At 39.2% G+C, this 19137-nt stretch overlaps 1 protein-coding gene across 1 annotated transcript; it reads right to left on the bottom strand.

The window, feature by feature from the left end:
• Positions 1-1971: 1971 nt before the first annotated feature.
• On the bottom strand, positions 1972-17750 carry RSBN1L (round spermatid basic protein 1-like; the record flags this gene model as incomplete). Its single annotated transcript, XM_010287896.1, has 4 exons — positions 1972-2167; positions 5214-5356; positions 5551-5688; positions 17107-17750. Coding segments are annotated over 4 exons (1121 nt in total), but the record flags the coding sequence as incomplete, so codon positions are not given.
• Between the last annotated feature and the right edge of the window lie 1387 nt (positions 17751-19137).

Raw genomic sequence — 19137 nt, 5'->3', positions numbered from 1 at the left:
AGGGCGTGGGGGTGGAGGAAAAGAAAAAAAAACCAAAACCCCACAAAAAACAAACCCACTCAGATTTTTCAAGACTTTCATGCATGTTGTTTCCTTTATAATAAATCTACCAACATCTTATAAATTACGGTAAAGCTAAAGTTATTTTAATGTGTTACATTAATGATGCTTCATTATCATAAACCCTGATTAGTTCTCTTGATATAAGTACAGTGAAATGGCTTTTCGAAATTATACCAAAAAAGTGGAAAGGGAAAGGAGAAGTTATCATTGAGATCAAATCAAGCTTGAAATAAATAAATTTTTTTGTGTTGATTGTGTTATGTATTTTCTTCCTCTACATGTCAGTCCCAAATTTTTTATTCTGCATTAAAAGATATATTTTCAATCCTTACACTGAATTGAAATGCTGATAGTTACTTTTCTTCTTCCCCGAATTGAAGTACTTTCAAGTTTGTTGCACAGTTTTGCCTATTTTCAGATCACATTTTAATCCATACAATTTTTATTTTGACCAGTTCCATTCATTTTTTTCCAAGTTTTAAAGGAGTTTTAATGGAAGTTGAATAGACACCCTTTCCACAAGTTCCAAGATATGAGAGAACATGGTTTAGATCTGAAAAGCAAAAAAACCTGTTTTTAGAATGTAAATGAACATGTAATGACTTCCAAGGGAGAAGGATCATGTTATGAAGATAAACGATTAGAATGGGAAGTTCCCACAGATCTTTAAATTACTATCAATTTAAATTATTAACTTCCACAGATACACAAGTTTGGGGAATGGGGTTTTGGTTTGTCTTGGGTTTGATTTTGGGGTTGGGGGGGGGCTGTTTTGGTTTTTTGGTTGGTTGGTTTTGTTTGGGTTTTTTAGTGTGTTTGGGTTTTGGGTGGGGTTTTTTTTTTTTACTTTCTTTGGTAAGGCTTTGAGTCTCTCTCTCATATGTGCAAAGTGTAATTTAAAATAATCAGATGTACACAGTATCTCAGCTCTTGCCCTGCTACCACTGCTCAGTCTTAATTCACTCTACCTTCTCACAATCAGAGCAAGCAGGAAGTTTAAGGCTCCAGCTATCATCAACCTGAAGAGGAAACAAACTGCAAAACCTCAGAGCCCAAAACACATTAACATCTGAACAATCCAGTTCTTCCCCAACAGCAATTACTCAATTCTCTATCTCAATGAACTCATGCACTGTAATACAAATTTGCATCACTTCATCCAAAGGGAGTTCATCCTTCTAATTTCTAGACAGGTACAAAGAGCAAAAGGTGTTTTTAGTGTTTATGTATGCAAATGTAATCTCCAAAACGAAGGTCATTCTCCCAAACCAAGGTCAGAAGATCCTGAAAAATGCTGCTTCTTAGATCTGGGCCAAGAAGCCCTTACGATTATGGGCTTTTTACTTGGCTAAAATGTAAACAGCTTGGAAGGCAATACATTCAATTCCTGAATCTCATATGGAATTCCTAAGACAGACACCAAAGAATATCACACAACCTCCAGTAGGATTCTTCTTAGGTGATCTACCATAAATAAATCAGGATTATGACAGCCATTACTTTGAAGCGGAAGCATAAAAATTCTGCTCATCTCCAGACAACAAAAAGTATTGCCAAAAAGTCTTCATGTGCACTCTGAAGCAGAAACTCACATCCGTCTATACACACTATTTAAAGCAAAACAAAGCATGAAGTATTTTTACATCTAGCATTAACTCAGTTACAGCAACTCTAATTATAGCTATTAAACTGTCATCGCAACGCACCTTTCCACTTTCAACCACACAGCAAAACTGTATGCAATCTGGCAGAGGACAGACAAACACATCTAGTGCACAGAGATCGAGGGGAAAAAAAAGGGTCCAGTATCTACTAAGTCTTCATTAAATCTTTAATACTAGATTAACCTATTCTGTGCCCCTTCTACCAATCATAAATGCAAATTCAGGCAAATATTTTTCCCAACACCTAGGTGAATAAATCAATCAACACATACCACTCTCCACAGCGCACAGCCTTCAATACTCCCACAGCAGCTGTAGTCTGTCGTTCAAAACCTTGTCCTATGTGATCTGCATGGGCTCGTGTCCGGTCTTCAAATAGCATTTCACGGGGTTCACTGGTTCGAGGTAGGTACTGCAAGTTTTTTATTTCATTGGTAGTTCTGTAGAAGAAAAACAATACTAGTGATGGAGAAGTCTCTCTTAATTACCTAATTTCCACCATAGCCAATAGGATTGTTTTTCTCCCTTCAGTGAGAACATATAGTCACATGAGAAAAAGAGTAACACTGAGGAAAAATTAACAACTTAATGAGCCATGCAAAAAATCAGAACACCTATGCAATAAAAAAATAACAACACACATTAAAAAAAACCCCACACCACCACAGTGTCAGGGCCCTGAGTGCACTAAAGGACTCTATTGACTGAGCAGCCTCACCTGCAGTCTCCACCCACAAACCCAGATGAAGAGCCCAGAGGCTTTATTTAAGCTCACTCCTGTGCCTTCAGTCCTGGCTCGAGCCATGCTGCAGGAGCACTGGTCTTCACCTCAGCCACAAGTGTGCTTGACCTCAGGACAGCTGTCATGATGGGCCAGCCAGCAATCACTGGACCTGATACTCACTTGCAGATCGACTTCCTGGCTTGACCTGCCCCATCACCACACACTTGCACTGGAGTCTGGGCTGAATCTGGTCCCCAAACCCCAGGTCTGCCTGTGTTATTCCTTCAAGGTTTAATGAAAGCAAAGGAAGCACTGCAGAGCAGGAACAGAGCCACAAGACCATTTTCTCAGCCACCTGGAGCCAACTTTGTGTGCCACGTTCTTCCAAGAGCTGCTTATAATCATAACATAGCCAAGGTTGCAAGAGACATCTGGAGACTGTGTAGTCCATCTTCTCCCACTCAACTAGAACAGGCTGCTCAGGACCATGTCCAGTCAGGTTTTCAGCAACTCCAAAGATGGAGACTCCACAAGCTCTCTAGGCAACCGGTCCTACTGTTCAAGCACCCATACAGTAAACTCCTTGATGGTTTGTTTGGGGCTTTTTTCCTTATTTTAAACTGAATTTCTTATAATTCAGTTTGTGCCCGTTACCTCTGGTCATGTCACTGCTGAAAAAAGTCCTTCTTGCAACCTCCCGTTCAGATGCTTATACACATTGATATGATCCCATTGAGTCTTCTTTTCTCAAGGGTAAATCCCAGTTCTCCCATGCCTACCTTTCATGTTACCAGACTGCTCCAGTATGCTGGAGCATACTCATGTCTTGGACTGGCAAGCCCAGAACTGGACATGATACTCCAGCAAGGAATGGTGGGAAAGAATCATCCCACTCAACCTGCTGGCAGTGCTCTTCCTAATCCTGTCCAGGAGGCTGCTGGCCTGCTTTGCCAAAGGCACATTGATGGCTTATGGGCAACCTGTCACCCCCACAGAGCCCCAAGTCCTTCCCTGTCAGGCTGCTGTCCAGACAGTCGGTCCTCAGCCTGTGCTGATGCATAGGGTTATTTCTCCCAGGTGCAGGACTTTGCACACCCCAGTGTTAACTTTGTGAGTCCACTGCGTTGGCCCATTTCTACAGCCTCTCAAGGTCCCTCTCTCTGGCAGCGTGACCCTGTCATGTCAACCACTGTGGTGTTGAGTGGTCAACCACTCCTTCTAGTTTTGTACCGCCTGCAAATTTGCTGAGGGTGTGCTCGAACCCGTTAATGAAGATGTCAAACAGTACTGGCACAAGGTATCAATGTCTGGGTTACTCCAGTAGTGACTGTCCTTCAGCTGGACTTTGTGCTGCTGATCACAACCCTTTGAGCATGGCAGTTAAGCCAGTTCTTCAACCACTTCACTGTCTATCAGTCTACTTTGTCCTTCATTATTTTGTCTATTAGTATGTTATGGAGACAGGTGTCCAGTGTGGAAAGCCTCGCTAAATTCAAGATAAACATCGCCCCTAGCACTCCTCACATCCTGTGAGCCAGTCATTTTGTCACAGAATGCTCTCAGATGTATAAGGCATGATTTCTCCTTTGTAAATCAATACTAGCTACCCCCAACAATCATGTCCCTCATGTTTGAAATGGTGTCCTTCCCAGGATGAAGGTGACTGGCCTGCAATTCCCCAGGTCCTGCTTCTTACCCTTCTAAATGACTGGAGTGACATTTGCTTTCCTCCAGTCCTCAGGAACCTTCTCCAATTGCCATGACCTTTCAAAGACAATCAAGAGTGGCCTTGCAATGACACTGGCCAGCTCCCACAGCACTTGTGGGTACAACCCATCAGGTCCCATGGGCTTGTGTCTGCCTAATTTGCATGTCTCATGTTCCTTAACCTTATTCTCCTCCACTGAAAGCAAGTAGCCCTAGCTCCAGACATTCCTACTGTCTCTGGGACTCAGCATCCCCGAAGGTAAATCTCACCAGTAAAGACAAGGGCAAAGAAAGTATCAAGTTATGTTGGCCTTTTCCATGTCCTTTGTCTCCAGGCCCTTTAACCCTTTCAGCAGATGCCTTACATTTTCCCCTCGTCTTTCTTTTGCTGTCCACACACCTGTAGAGTCCTTGTCCTTCACATCCCTTGCTAAATTCAACTCCGGATCGTTTTTGGCTTTAACTACATCCCCTCCATGGTTGGACAGTGTCTCTATACTCCTTCTGAGGCTTGTTATGTTATGTTTGACTCCCTTGCTATGTTTGAATTTTGAACAACAGAACTCATGACACATAATATTAAGAGTTCTGCAGAGGACATCCTTACTCTTAAGCTCGTACTTATACCCTGTACAACAGCAAAGCTTAAAGATGTCATTTAATGTGGAAGTGTTACCTTTCAGGTGAGAGACAAGCCCTTGACCCTTGAGGTCTCTAAACATCCACTCACATTTAAGAACAGGGGTATTAATTCCAGTGTCGTGACATACATCAGTGGTTGTATGCCTGTTCACGCTTCCCTGCAGTTTTCACCTTAAGTTCCCACTAAAGCTCCAAAAAGGACCATGACCTTACTTGGCCAGACAGTAAACAATTTAAAAAAAAAAAATTCCACACCCTTACAAAACAAAGCAAATTAAGAGTGTATTCCGAGATGAAGATCTGCAGAATTTGTACTAAGATACGGTATCAACCAGTAAAGGGTTTGGGATAAAATGAATTCGTAGAGAAAGAATACTAACTAGACATTTATCAAGCAAAATAATTCAACATACCTCTTCCTTTTGAAAGGTGACTTTGGCATATCAGCCACAGGTATCATCTGTTCTCCTGGACGTACCCACATAATGGGACCATCATCACTGTCTTTACGACTCTCTAATTTTAAACTAGAAAGTGTTCCCCATGGCAGTGTACACTAATGGGAAATACAAGCCACAATTTTTAAGTGAGTTACTTTAAAAACTTTTTAAAAGCAGCCTTCACCTGTCACAATGAAAACATTTATTAGACCACTCAATTATCTAAGCAAGTATCACATATCTCACTTTATTGTAACAGTTCTTGACAATATAGTCACCCTTCTCCCAACCCATTCCCTTCTGTCCTTACTTTTAAGAAGGGTGATTCTTCCAACATATCAAGGAATTCAGGGAAGTAATCCCCCACTTCCTCATCAACTGCTCCAACCAGGCTGATCTGTCTCATTGGGCCAGCTCTATACGTACCATGAGAGTATGTTCTTTTTACCTAAAAGCAGAATATGACAGCAAAAGTTATACCAAGTCCACCACTGCTCAAAGTCTATATTCAATAAACACCTTTAATCTCTGTTCTTATGCTTTCTGATTCACATTAGCCTACAGTCTTCAGTATACTTAAGATTATCATGAATTCAATTGCTATGAACTCATCGCTAAAGACAGAAGTTCTTATTAAAGATACATTACAACTTGTATTTTACTTATTTTAAAGTCTGAAGGTAAGATTGAATAACTATTTATGGCCTTTCAAAAAAATAACATTCCAAAGTAGTAACTGAAGAGCTATTAACATCTAGTCTGCTCAGTAACTAGTAAATAAGGATTCTTACCTGGATTACTCAAGTCTAGCTGAATTTTCACCTTTTTCCTGCAACAGTTAGGCAGAACCCCAAGTTACAACTAATTAAGCTCTAGACATTTCCTCCTCTACTCACTCTCTCCAGTATGACCTCTGTGTGAGCGCATTAACTGGAGCTAATTATCACAGTGAAGACAAGGCTCATAAAGAGTTAGTACAAGAGAAAAGAGAATGACAGTTATTCCTTCATTTTTGCTGTGCTAACGCATCTTGTGCTCCCTTAAAACTTTAAGGGCTGTAACATTCACCCCTCATGAAAAATCTTTTATTTTGAATTTGAACAGAAACACAGAAACACGTATTGTTCTGAGGATTTTTTCAATCTGATCTGTCATGTTACATCAACAAAATATTTAGGCATGAGATTCATGAGGATCACTTCCTCTTAAGCTTCCAATCTCCTATTTAACAGGCCGAACGACACAGTGGTATTATTAGATGAAATACGACCAGATCAGGACAGAGGGAAGAGCAGATGGATCACTGCATAAACCAGGTAAGGCTCTTGCACTGCATCTCTGGCCATTCTGCATCCAAAGCAAGAAAAAAAAAAAAGGTGCAATGAAAATAGTTAATGAAGTACTCCTTAGCTATGCTCCTCACCCACAGACCATTAAAATCCCTAATAATTACGGCAGTGCAGAGGAGAATTAGCTGCAGTTCCTGAAAACAGGACTAAACCATACATGGAACAATACTGTGCCCTTCTGAGAAGCAAGACTGATGAAACCAGATGCATTCCAGAAATGAAGAACCAAATACTCCTCTTCAGATCGTCTCAGTCATCATACAGACCCAGGAAACGGAGAACTGACAAAAAGTCTCATCCCACAAAATGTCTGAGGTATGGGCCAAGGTTAATTGTATGAGGTTTAACAAGGCCAAGTGCCGGGTCCTGCACTTTAGTCACAACAACCCCATGCAACACTACAGGCTTGGGGAGGAGTGGCTGGAGAGCTGCCTGGTGGAAAAGGACCTGGGGGTGCTGACTGACAGCTGGGTGAGTATGAGCCAGCAGTGTGCCCAGGTGGCCAAGAAGGCCAACAGCATCCTGGCCTGTATCAGAAATTGTGTGGCCAGCAGGAGTAGGGACGTGATTGTGCCCCTGTACTCGGCACTGGTGAGGCCACACCTTGAATCCTGTATTCAGCTTTGGGCCCCTCACTACAAGAAGGACATTGAGGTGCTCGAGTGTGTCCAGAGAAGGGCAACGAGGCTGGTGAGGGGTCTGAAGCACAAGTCTTATGAGGAGCAGCTGAGGGAACTGGGGTTGTTTAGTCTGGAGAAGAGGAGGCTGAGGGAGACCTCATCACTCTCTGCAACTACCTGAAAGGGGGTTGTGGTGACGTGGGTGTTGGTCTCTTCTCCCAAGTAATTAGCGATAGGACAGGAGGAAATGGCCTCAAGTTGCGCCAGGGAAGGTTTAGATTGGATATTAGGAAAAATTTCTTTACTGAGAGAGTGGTCAAGCATTGGAACAGGCTGCCCAGGGAGGTGGTGGAGTCGCCATCACTGGAAGTGTTCAAAAAATGTGTGGATGTGGCACTTCAGGACTTGATTTAGGGGTCATGGTGGTGTTGGGTTGATGGTTGGACTTGATGATCTTAAAGGTCTTTTCCAACCCAAATGATTCAAAGATTCTGTGATTCTAATGGAAAGCCACCACAGACATACTGAAAAGAGCAGTACTGCTAGACAGTAGCATTCACCTAGTCCCCAAATCCTTAGTCAAATTTCTGTAGCTTTTTTGCACAGACAGCTGGTGATTTTGTGATAAGACATCAGAAAACATTCATTTCTGCTGAATCTGCATCAGCTCAGTCTTCAGCTGTATCTGCATTGGCACAAAGCATCAGGAGCTCACAAAATGAAAGCACTGGGACCAGGAAGGGACCCTCACTTATTACTGGCTTACTGGATACACCAGTTCCAAAGTACCCTAAAACCACTTCCTGAAGCTACAGATAGTCATAAGTCTCTTACATTTTACTGATAACCCTAATATGCAAAAGGATGTTTCTTCTACTGGCATAAGCAGCTTAGTATTCCACCATTCTAGGCCAAGATATTAAGCTGCTCTTTTCAGCCACACCCCTGATTAAAGGAAAGCTTTTCTCTGCCTTTTTCTTTGCTTCCTTCTGCTACCACTACCATTTTCCCACAGAGGACATGGTAGGACAAGAAGAAATGGCCTCAAGTTGTACCAGGGGAGGTTTAGATTAGATATTAGGAAAATTTCTTCACGAAAAGGGTTGTCAAGCATTAGAACAGGCTGCTCAGGGAAATGGTTGAGTCGCCATCCCTGGAGGTCTTTTAAAGACACGTAGATGTGGTGCTTAGGGACATAGTTTAGTGGTGGACTTAGCAGTGTTAGGTTTACGGTTGGACTCGCTCTTAAAGGTCTTTTCCAACCTAAATGATTCTATGATTCATGTGGCATACGGTAAGTTAGTTGTGGAATAAGTTAGCTGTGAAAACTCTACAACTTCCCCCCAGAAAATACTAACTGAAATGAAGTTAGGAGAGGCTGTGAAGCTTTCAGCTGATCAATTCACCTGCCTGGCTTATATATCACTAGGTGTTGGCAATGAACCCTAAAGTCAGCCAAGTGTTTAAGTGTGATATAACCCTTGCTTAAAATGGATCAATTAAGAAATTTCTTACACATTCCCAAAAAGACCACGTCACTGAAAGTTAAAACTGAAAGCAAGATCAACTTTAAGTATTATTTGTCCATCCCAGTTCACTCCTAGCTCTCCTGATCAATTATGTTCCCCTCATTCACGAGGTAGAACAGATTCCTTTTCAAGAACCAGCTTGGGAGAGGCAAAATACCAAAAATACCAAAGATAACGTCAAAGTTACAGATGATAAATGTTTTTTTCTGGGATCATATTCAGTCATATCATTGCAAATAAACACTCAAACGTTTCATTCTGTGTAAGAACTCTGTGGTGGTTTAACCCCAGGCAGCAGCAAAGCACCTTACAGCTCCTTGCTCACTCACCCCCTCCCCCAAAGGTGAGAGATATGGGAGAGAACAGGAAGACCAAGAAAATCCATGGGTCCAAATAAAGACAGTTTAATAAATGAATAAAAGAGGAAAGTGAAGAGGAAAAAACACCAAGGGGTGTTTTTCACCACTTGCTACCTCCCACAAGTGGCCAGTCTCCAAGCAACAGGTACCTTCCAGACCAACACCCTCAGTTTTTTTATTGCTGAGCATGATGTTACATGGCATGGAATATCCCTGCAGTCAGTTTGGCTCAGCTGCCCCAACCATGTCCTCTCCAAACTTCTTGCCCACCCCAGCCTACTCACCAGGGGGTCCAGGAATGGGGAAAAAGAGAAAGCCTGGACACTGTGCAAGTGCTGCTCAGCAATAGCCAAAACACCAGTGTCTTAACAACGTCACAAATTCAAAACACAGCTCCGTAATAAGCTGCTGTGAAGAAAATTAACTCTAACCCATCCAGACCCAATATAAATAGAAAATAAACCCATGCTGGTAATGAAAGGAGATGATCTGCTCTTTTTCCCTTCTTTCCTGCTAGCATTAGATTTTCTGAAGGTAGACAGGGCACTGATCAGATTTTAATCCACAAATTACCTAAGAATTTGTGGATTTTAGAAAATTATGGAAATAACAATTAAATAAAGATGTAGGCCATAAAGACTAATGCCTGGCCCAAAAGAACAAAGGGAAATCTGGAAGAGTAGACAGCTGTTGGCAGTGAGAAGTGACTCTTACCTCATCTCTTCCGTAGACTGGGTTATAGCATTCTAAACTCTAGACTCAGGTCAGTGGTTTCTATTTAAATGACACTATCTTAGATTAGGCTAAAGAATTAGAAAAACATATATAAAAAGGTAAGGTCATTCTTAGAAGGAAGAATTATCTAGCAAACAAAATTAATTTTCACTCACTCCAAAATTAGACTGCTACAAAGTAATACTGTGAAAACACCAAAAATGTTCCATTGATGTCTGACCAATGACAAAAGTAAAATTAATCCTCTTAAAGACAACAATTAAAAAAAAAAAACCCAAACCTATGTCATATTAGATAACAGCAACGTTTTCCTTTCCTTCTACTGTCAGTGTCCTTTGGCTGGTTTGTTCATAGGAAGAGAAAAAAATCCTCTCTATTTCTAAACTCACAAAAACAATGCTGATGTAGTAAAACCAGTACTTCTTCATTGAATTCTATACATTAAATTATGCACTGATCACAAATCAAATATTATACACCTTTTATAAGGTAATCTTCCTGAATGTAATTTTACAGGTTACAGAGTGACTGTGTTTTTAGAATGTTACAAATTTGCTCAAACAAATAGCTGGAACAATCTAAATCCCGAATAAAAGAAGGCATTCATGACATACAGTTCTTCTAGCATGTGGTCAACACAATCAGAATTAATACACATACACACAAAAAAAAATCACCAATTAAATGCAGTATAATACAATGGACAGGTAAAATAAACAGAAACGTGTAACTGAATAAATACGACATAGCCTAACTTCCTTCTTATGTAGCTTAAATTTGAAGTATGTCACCTAAAAACACACAAAAGGAGACTGTGTCATTCTCTTGCATCAAGGTAATGGAAAATTATGATAGTAATGCCTCCCCTGAATTCAGAATTAGTAAAACTTGAGAATTGTCTGGTTCTGTAGACTAGTACGGCATCAACTGATTTTTTAGTGTAACAACTTGCTCAGTTTTAAGAAAGGAGTTCTAAAAAGCAAATATTTTGGCATAAAGTTCTTGGCGTCTAGAACAATCTGGAAACTAAATCTGAATATATATAATACTGACAACAATACATTTGAACATTATCATCTTACAAATAGGAAACACTTTAGACACTACATGTTAAAGATGTTTCCATTTTCTGTTTGAAGAAGACACACTGGAAAGAACAGTCCAGAGAAACCAAGCATTTCAAGAGAGTCATTTAAAAAATGTAAACTGGGGCAAGTCACAACTGAATCCCTATTTTTAATATAGTAGGGTTTGGGGTCTTTTACAGTTGAAGGTCTAACATTTTCCTACAAGGATTTTAAACGTTTAAACTTATTTTAGTTTTTCAGCTTTAAAACCAGGAAGTCTGGAAAAACAGGCCTCAGAGAACAAAAAAAAAAATCCAAACACACTGAACCCAAAATAATTTCAAGAAATCCACAAAGAAGCCCCATCAAAGGCCAAAAAAGCCAGCAAAAACATTAAATCACCATAAAAATATGCTGGGAGATCAGAGGGAACAGTGGGTTTCCATTTCACTACACAAGTGCACAAGGAATGCACTTACACATTTGTATCTTAGACCTGAAAACATCCAGCCTCACATTAACCAATTTAGAGGAATAACAGTGACTCTCAAACACTGAAGTCATGAAAAGGCAACACAGCATTCTTTATTTGGTACATTTTGAAAAAATGCCCAGAAGGTTTTCTGTTCTTTGCCAACTCTTTTCAAATGGTTAAATGCTTACTTATCTTTTCAGTTCCAAATGGCAACCAATACTGAAGCATCAAAATTTCACTGAACAAATAATCATCAAAATTGCTCTGAGTTTAAAAGTGCTTGCAAGTCTACTTGGCTACTTTTTACTTTTGAACCACATGTACTTCATACTACTATTTTTTTTCCTTTGTTTCTAAGTCAGGGTTTTGGTACCAGAGTAAGATGCCTTGACAGTTCTAGAATTACTCAAAGGTGATCCACTATCATTAAAGTTTTAATTTCATCTAATTTCCCAATTGGAAGTTTCTGGAAATGCAGTCCCATGATTTTTACTGCAGTATAGTTCCACCACTGTCCTATCACCATTATAGTTTATCACTTCACAGCTTTCACCTTGCAGCTAAAATCCTCAAATAATACTATGGATGGACAGACATTTTTAAAAGCAAGATGACCTAATATTCTGAATTCTGATGACACAACAACAGTGAAGCAGCTGATAAAGAATTAAAAAAACTAATTTCAGAATAGCATCAATTACACACTTCCATGGAAAATGATTTTTGCAAAAGCAGGGTAGCTATTATGCTCTTGTAACTCAGGAAGATCTATGAGAAGGTTCAGTCTCGGATGCTGTCCACGCTGCCAGTACAAACCTCTAGGGTTTTATTCAGGTTTGGTTTTTGTTAATGAAGAATATGTAACCAAAAAGAGCAACGTATGACTCATCATGAGATCATTTAGACTAGTTTCAATTTCCAGAAAAAAAACAGTTAGCTAGATACTTCTGTCTTAACCACCTAGAAAATACGATGGTAAAAGCTATTAAATACAGACATGTCAAAAAACCCAATCAAGTCAAACTAACTTCTCTTTCCATAACAGGATAGGCTTTTTTAGAGGAGTGGTACACACCTTGACATTTGCATCATGTTCTCAAAACTGCTACAGAAACATGGTCTAGTAACAGCAAACAGTGGGCAGTTTTAATTTGTGTTCACATAACTATCAATATGAAAAGACCAATTTTGTGGCACACAGTAAGGATCTTTCCTTTGAGCACAATGTATGCTTATGAAACCTGCAGATAACACAAAGCTGAAAGCCTACTACAGGAAAGGATCAAAACTAACAAGATCTTTGATAAACTGGAGAAGGGATCTGAACACACAGGATATAATTCAATTGAAATAAAAGCAAAAAACTACACTAAGATAGTATATAATTAACTGCATAAACATGAAAAGGGGAGTGATTTAGCCCGAACTGCTGCTACAGCAGATCAAAAACTGCTCTGAAAAAGGCATGAATAGGTAACAAAGAGCAATAATTTGCAAGATACTTGAAGCAATCTTCTCATACTCCTTGACAACAATGCACCCGGCAGACACTGTCCATTTTCAGTACTGTATTTTACAAAAAATAAGGATGACTAAAGAGAGCAAAAGGGGAGAGCAGTCGACATGGTAATGGTAGACTGAAATAACTTAAATTGCTTAACCTAGGGAGGGGAGAAAAAAAAGGAGCTGTTAAGCAATCTTCAAATACAGAAAACGCTGAAAGAAAAGCGTAAGCCATTTGCCTTGTCCACTAAAGATCAGAATAAAAGGACTGGCAGGAGAATTAAGGTAAGAGGACAAAAAAGAAAAAAAGATTTTTCAACAGATTTCTTTGGGAAGTGTGGAATCACCTAGAGATCTACAAGCACATCAGACAAGCAGTTGTCAGATATGGCTTAAAAAGAGTCAGTCTTGTCTTCAAGGAAATGCTAGGTATTGCTCAGCATTTTACTTCACCTACACTAAGAAGTTGCCTCTGAGACAAGACTGAAGCACAGTAAAAATCAATCCACTAAGCACTGCTATGGTTAAACATGAACTGTGCACTTTGGGGTTTCAGCAAGGCAATAAAAAATTTACACCTGCCCAGCACGAGGACACAGTAATGGGTTCAAAACATTAGAGGCATTTGCCTCAATAGCACTGAATAGCTTAACTGATGTAAGCTGCAAGTAGGTGGCAAAAGCTGATTATTTATGTTCTTTGAAATCCTCATGAGAGCCTGACAAGTAAGATTCATAGCTATCAGGTAACTGATGCAGCTGTTCCCATTTACACAAGTGATAGAACCCAGGGATGTGCCTACAGCAGACAGTTTTCCACCACCTGAAAGAGTGACTTACTGGCTACAAGGATACCCAGACTAATTTCATTTTGCCCAATTATAGAAACAGTCTGACTAAGCCCTACAGACAGTTCACAGAAACAGAGCTGTTCCACTAACCTAAAAAAATTTAAGAATTAAGGAGTATTTAAACACAGGTAATGAAAAACTCCCCAATTCCTCTCCCTCCAAATTTAAAAGCTAATTCTGATGAGACAGAACCAGTTCCAACACAAAACTCCTCTACTGTGCCTGCTTGTAACTAGTCTCACAACCTTCTGCCCACTTCTAATCTCCTAACAAGTGAAACTGTTACTTCTGCCCGACACAGGTATATTGGGAAGCTGAGTTCCATTTTCAGCTCTAAGTAAATTACTTGAGAGATGCAGACGCTCCAGGTATACTTAGGAGGACTTCAACAGCTTTGATCTTGCCAGAGTTTACTGCGGAATCTGCCTCTTGCCACAGAACTCAATGACTTGAAAATATGCATTACTTAAAACTAAAAACCTCATCTGCTGCAAAACACAAGATGGAAGATTATTGAGCAGTACTGAAAGAATCAACTTGAGAAATAAAAACTGATTAAATCCTCTGTAATACCTTCCACTTCAGGCTTAACTCATCCCTCCTTTTTATTACGTTTTTTACACTTTTTTAGAACTTTTAAATACTTAACATTTCTCAGCCTGATTACATGTGCTATAATGAGTTCTCAAAAACAACCAAAGAACCTCATGTACTACAGTAAGCCCTATTTCAGTGTTTTAGTTAAAATCAGCAAAGCAATACACAAGTTTCTTAAGGCTAAAGAAGGTAGAGATATATACTTAAAGCAGACTTGATAAAATTAAGTTGCTACTTAGACATCAGAAAAAGACTCACCTGTCAACTGAGACCATACAACAACTGCTAGACATTGCTCATGCAGCTCAGGGCAAGAGGGAACACAGCAGCACAGAGCTTTTGCAATGTAGGAACAGAAAGCTACATTTAAAGTTTCACTGAAATATACTGCAACATATTCTATTGCATTAGAATCCCTCCAAAAGATGCACAAAAAACTCAATGAAACAGGACAGTATCATCAATCTGCACAAAACGTAACAAGTTATGCAATCATTTAGTACCTTTTATAAAGGAAGGTAAGGCAGAAAACTGAAAAACAGAGGTAACAAACTAATGAATCGAAAATACACACACACCCAAAAATACATCTGAAGATTAAAACCACAAAATTCACAACTCTGATTCAAAAAGGTCCTGTGACATCCCTGGAGGATGAGCACTCTGACACAGTATCACTATTGACTACTAGACTCTCATACTCCTTCCTAGACATCTTTGATACTGGCCCCTGTCAGAGAGGGGCTAGTTATTTGTTTGTATTATTTGTTACTAAGCTAACAAAACCTTTCAACTGTAGCAGATCACCTGAGTAAGACAAAATAAGCAGCCAGAATAATACAAAAAATAATGAAATAAGGAAAAATAGAATCAATAGTTAGGCAACCAAGATTGACTTAAATATTCCAGGAAACAGTGATGCTGTGCAGAAGATGATATGAGTAAGTCTGGTGTACGCCTGTATACATTTATACACACACTGTGTCCTTTATGTTAACAAAAATCCAAGGAGCCAAGCCTTTTCTGTCAAGCAACCAAACTGACAAGTGATAAAATGCTACAAAAACTAACTGAAAAACTGAGAGAAAACAAAGGGAAAGAAGATACCAGAACTAAACCTCCAGCCAAGTAAAATATAGGTTAGAAGACAGACTATGAAGTTGACCCGTTGAATGCTATAATGATAGAGTTTGGCTTCTTTCATCAACTACATTCTCCCTCTGTTCTTCCTTCACATACAGAAAAATGGCAAAGTATGATCTCAACCCCAATGACCACAGGATTGACTTAATTACAGATATTGATGATACCACTGTAATAACAAGTTAATCCATCCTTCCAGTAAAATAATTCCATTATAATACACAAAAATAAAATTTGGGCTTTTCTTAATTATTTCTTTAGGTCAGATACTAGCACACAGCAATACAGACAGGCATGGCAAGACAACAGGTTGGGCTTAAAGAACATACTTATAAGGACAGATCCAGCTTTTTTTATATAAAATTACCTAAGACAGAGCAGCTTTGGGTAGCTGCCCATAATATGTTCTGTGATTTTTTAATAGTAAAGTAATGATTCCGTTTACATACTTGGGTGGGGAAAATGCTAATATATTTCACAGAATATTCATATTCCATGGCAGTGGATGTTTTCTTAACCAGCACTGCAAATGTTCTCTTGCAGCAACATTTCAATTCTGTATATCCTTGTGGACAACAGACACCTGAAATTTGTCAATAAATGCAATACTGTTCCACGCAAATGTTTATGTAGCTGAAGGAAAAAAAAAAAAGTGTTGTTTTTCATAAAAAAATTATAACTTACACTTGAAGTCTTCATAATTGTCAAAAAAGTGAAGACTAAAATAGTTCAAAGGTGCTTCATACAAATCTAAATTCAGAAATAGGGAGTTACGCTTTGTGAGCTAAACATGGTACCACGAAAACCAGGATTGAGTTTCTTTATAAATTGTTTCAGAATATCTGTATGGGCTTTACATAATACCTTCATCACCAAGCTGGTAATCTAAAAAAGCTAGAATTTTTCTCCCCCCCCTGAGCCTAGGAGACCTGAAATATAAATAATTTAGATGCAACAGTAATGTATCTTCTACAGCAAGTTAATAAATAACAAAGGTGATGTTTAATCAGTAGCTGTTGTTAAGAGAACATACAGTCATTTCTCTCTAGAAAACAAAATAGAGATTCAAAAGCTTCCTAGCATTTTGCCACATAACAGCTTTCAAGAGAATACAACTAGCTGGGGGAAAATGCAAAGGGATAAGGATCAAATTAGTAGCTACATTAACCGCCATTAAGTTCTCCTTTAAGTATGGATTTAGAAGCCTCAGACTACAAATGCAACTAATTAACTGCGCGCTACACAGGTTTTACATGTAACATTGTTCAAACATATTAAAGCATTTCAGTTTTATGATGAAGTTCATACAGATAAACTACAGTTCAGAAACCCAGATAGCCGCAGCTAAATCTGTTTAGCCCTCCAAAACTCAGTTAAGCTTCGTCTACAAAAGCAAATCCAGAGGAATCTACACACACATGCATGCAAACACTTCCCCTCTCCCATAAAATCCCACTGTGTCTCAGTTAATAGGCTCCTTATCTTTAACATTCAGAATTAACATTAAAGAATGCACTTGTTTCTAGTCTTCTGCATCATCCACACAGCACAGCTAATAGTAACTGTATTCTAAAAAACCCATTCACAATTGTTTGAAACCATTATATGACTTTAGAAAGTAAAATGTATAACCTCTTACCTGAGCATGAAAATTTGACATAGTCGTTGTCTCTATATCTTTCTTTCCCAAAATCTCCATTTTCACTGGTGAATTGGGAAAATTAAACGAAAAGTAGTCTAAAAAGTCAGGTAAATAAGTAGCTGCCCCATGAACAATACCCATTACATAGTAAGCTGCACAGTTTTCATTTTCACTAAAAACCAGACCCACAAACTCTTCTGCAAATCTCTCCATCTCCACAGGAGATAAGTGGGAGAGTTCATTACTGTAGGCATGGATAACTGATGCACCTCCATTAGGCTGGTGCTCAATATGAATCAGCTGTTTGAATTCCAATGTGTCCAACCTTTTGAGTTTATTTTGAACCCGTGGCTCCTTTAACGAGACAAATGGAAACTCACTGTTCTCTGGTATCTTGGACTCACAGTCCTTCTTGGGATCCATATTTTTCCCATTGAAATCCTTAAGATGATCATCTGTGATGCCTTTGGCTTCCTGATCCTCAACATCAGAAACCAATCCTGAGCAGATGGTCTGAATAGATTTGCTGTACATTTTTGGACGCTTCCTCTTCTCATTCTCTTTATGTTTCTTTTTCTTTTTCTTCTTAACTTTTTTAATCTGTAGCTCTTCTGCATTGGTTTTTGGTTTCTCCTTCCCACCTGTTGAGAGCGGGGGGGGGGAAAAGATCTCTTAAGGATCTTGGTATACAAAATATGTATTTAAAGATCAGAATTCAAAGTTACCAAAACCCTCACTGTGGCATACAAAGACCAGAGACCAATACCAAGGGTTGCAGTGTGTATGTTACTGAAAATGAGTAGGAAGAGACACCTGCCATATTCACATTATGACTGGGGGGTAGGGGGGAAGAATCACAGAAAAACAAGTTTCCCAAGGCTGCTTTCATGATGAGTCACAATCCTTAATCATACCCTTCAACTGGTCATCAGCAATTACCATACCAGAAAGTTCAGAAACATCATATGACAGCTGTCAACAAACGTTGCCAAACAAGGGGTTTACAAACGGTCAATGAATATCAACCACCATCAGCAAGCTGTTCACAAGATGCCACTGCCAGAACCTACCTTGTCAGATGGCTTTACATGGTCATTCTTCCAGAACTAAATAAACTTTGTTGAAATACATGTGGACACATCTAAAAACCAACCTCATACTTGTTAAAAAAAAAAACACCAAAAAAACCCAAAACACAAATAAAAAACAACCACCAAAAACAAAAGCAATCACTCACACCAAAAAAACCCCAAGCAAACCACCACCAAAAACCAAAATCTCACAAAAAGGAAACCAGCTTCAAGTTTATATAATATGCAAGCTCAACTGAAAACTGAGTCTTTAAATCTAGTGGGCATGGAAAGACCAGAAAGAGCAGCAACACGGGTAAAAACAGCTACCTCAACCTTAGAGGAATCCTGAAAATAGCTCATTGAGGGTGCCAGGTTACTTGAGTGAAATGTCATCACCTGACAAAAATCACCTACTGCTCACTTTCTGGGGTATTGTGGCACCAGTTCCATTCGTGGGGAAATAAGAAACAAAGAAATGTTTTGTGACAGTGGTAAGTTCCATATTATAGGCTTAGAAATCTCAATCCAAACCTGAAAATAGAGAATAGACAATCTATTCCCTCCTGACTGCAGGAATACACAAGATTTACAACTCTGTAAATCCAAGAGTTTACAGGTATTTCAAACCCTTTAAAATTTTTTCACTCTAAACATGACAGTTGGTTGCTATACTGACAGCTATCATCAAGAAGTCAAACATTTCCAGATATTACATCAGTTTGAATATAGAAAATATTGAATTATAGCAGTGAAGGCTGCAGTGAAGTGAGGTGGGGGAAACAGGGGTTACCTGTCAACCCACTTCACTTGTTCTCAAATGGAGCTCAGATTTTTGTAGGGACTAGTCACTCTGATCGGGGACTTCATGCATGGCAGGGAAAGCATGGAAATTTATCTTCATTTGGACACAATCAGCAGTAATGTAACTGGCAACAAATACAACAACTTCCAAGTT

This window comes from Phaethon lepturus, unplaced genomic scaffold (genome assembly GCF_000687285.1).
Source record: "Phaethon lepturus isolate BGI_N335 unplaced genomic scaffold, ASM68728v1 scaffold41925, whole genome shotgun sequence".
NCBI classification, from domain to species: Eukaryota; Metazoa; Chordata; class Aves; order Phaethontiformes; family Phaethontidae; genus Phaethon; species Phaethon lepturus.
The sequence above is the reverse complement of the archived record's forward strand: the minus strand, read 5'-3'. Positions and strand labels throughout refer to the sequence as shown.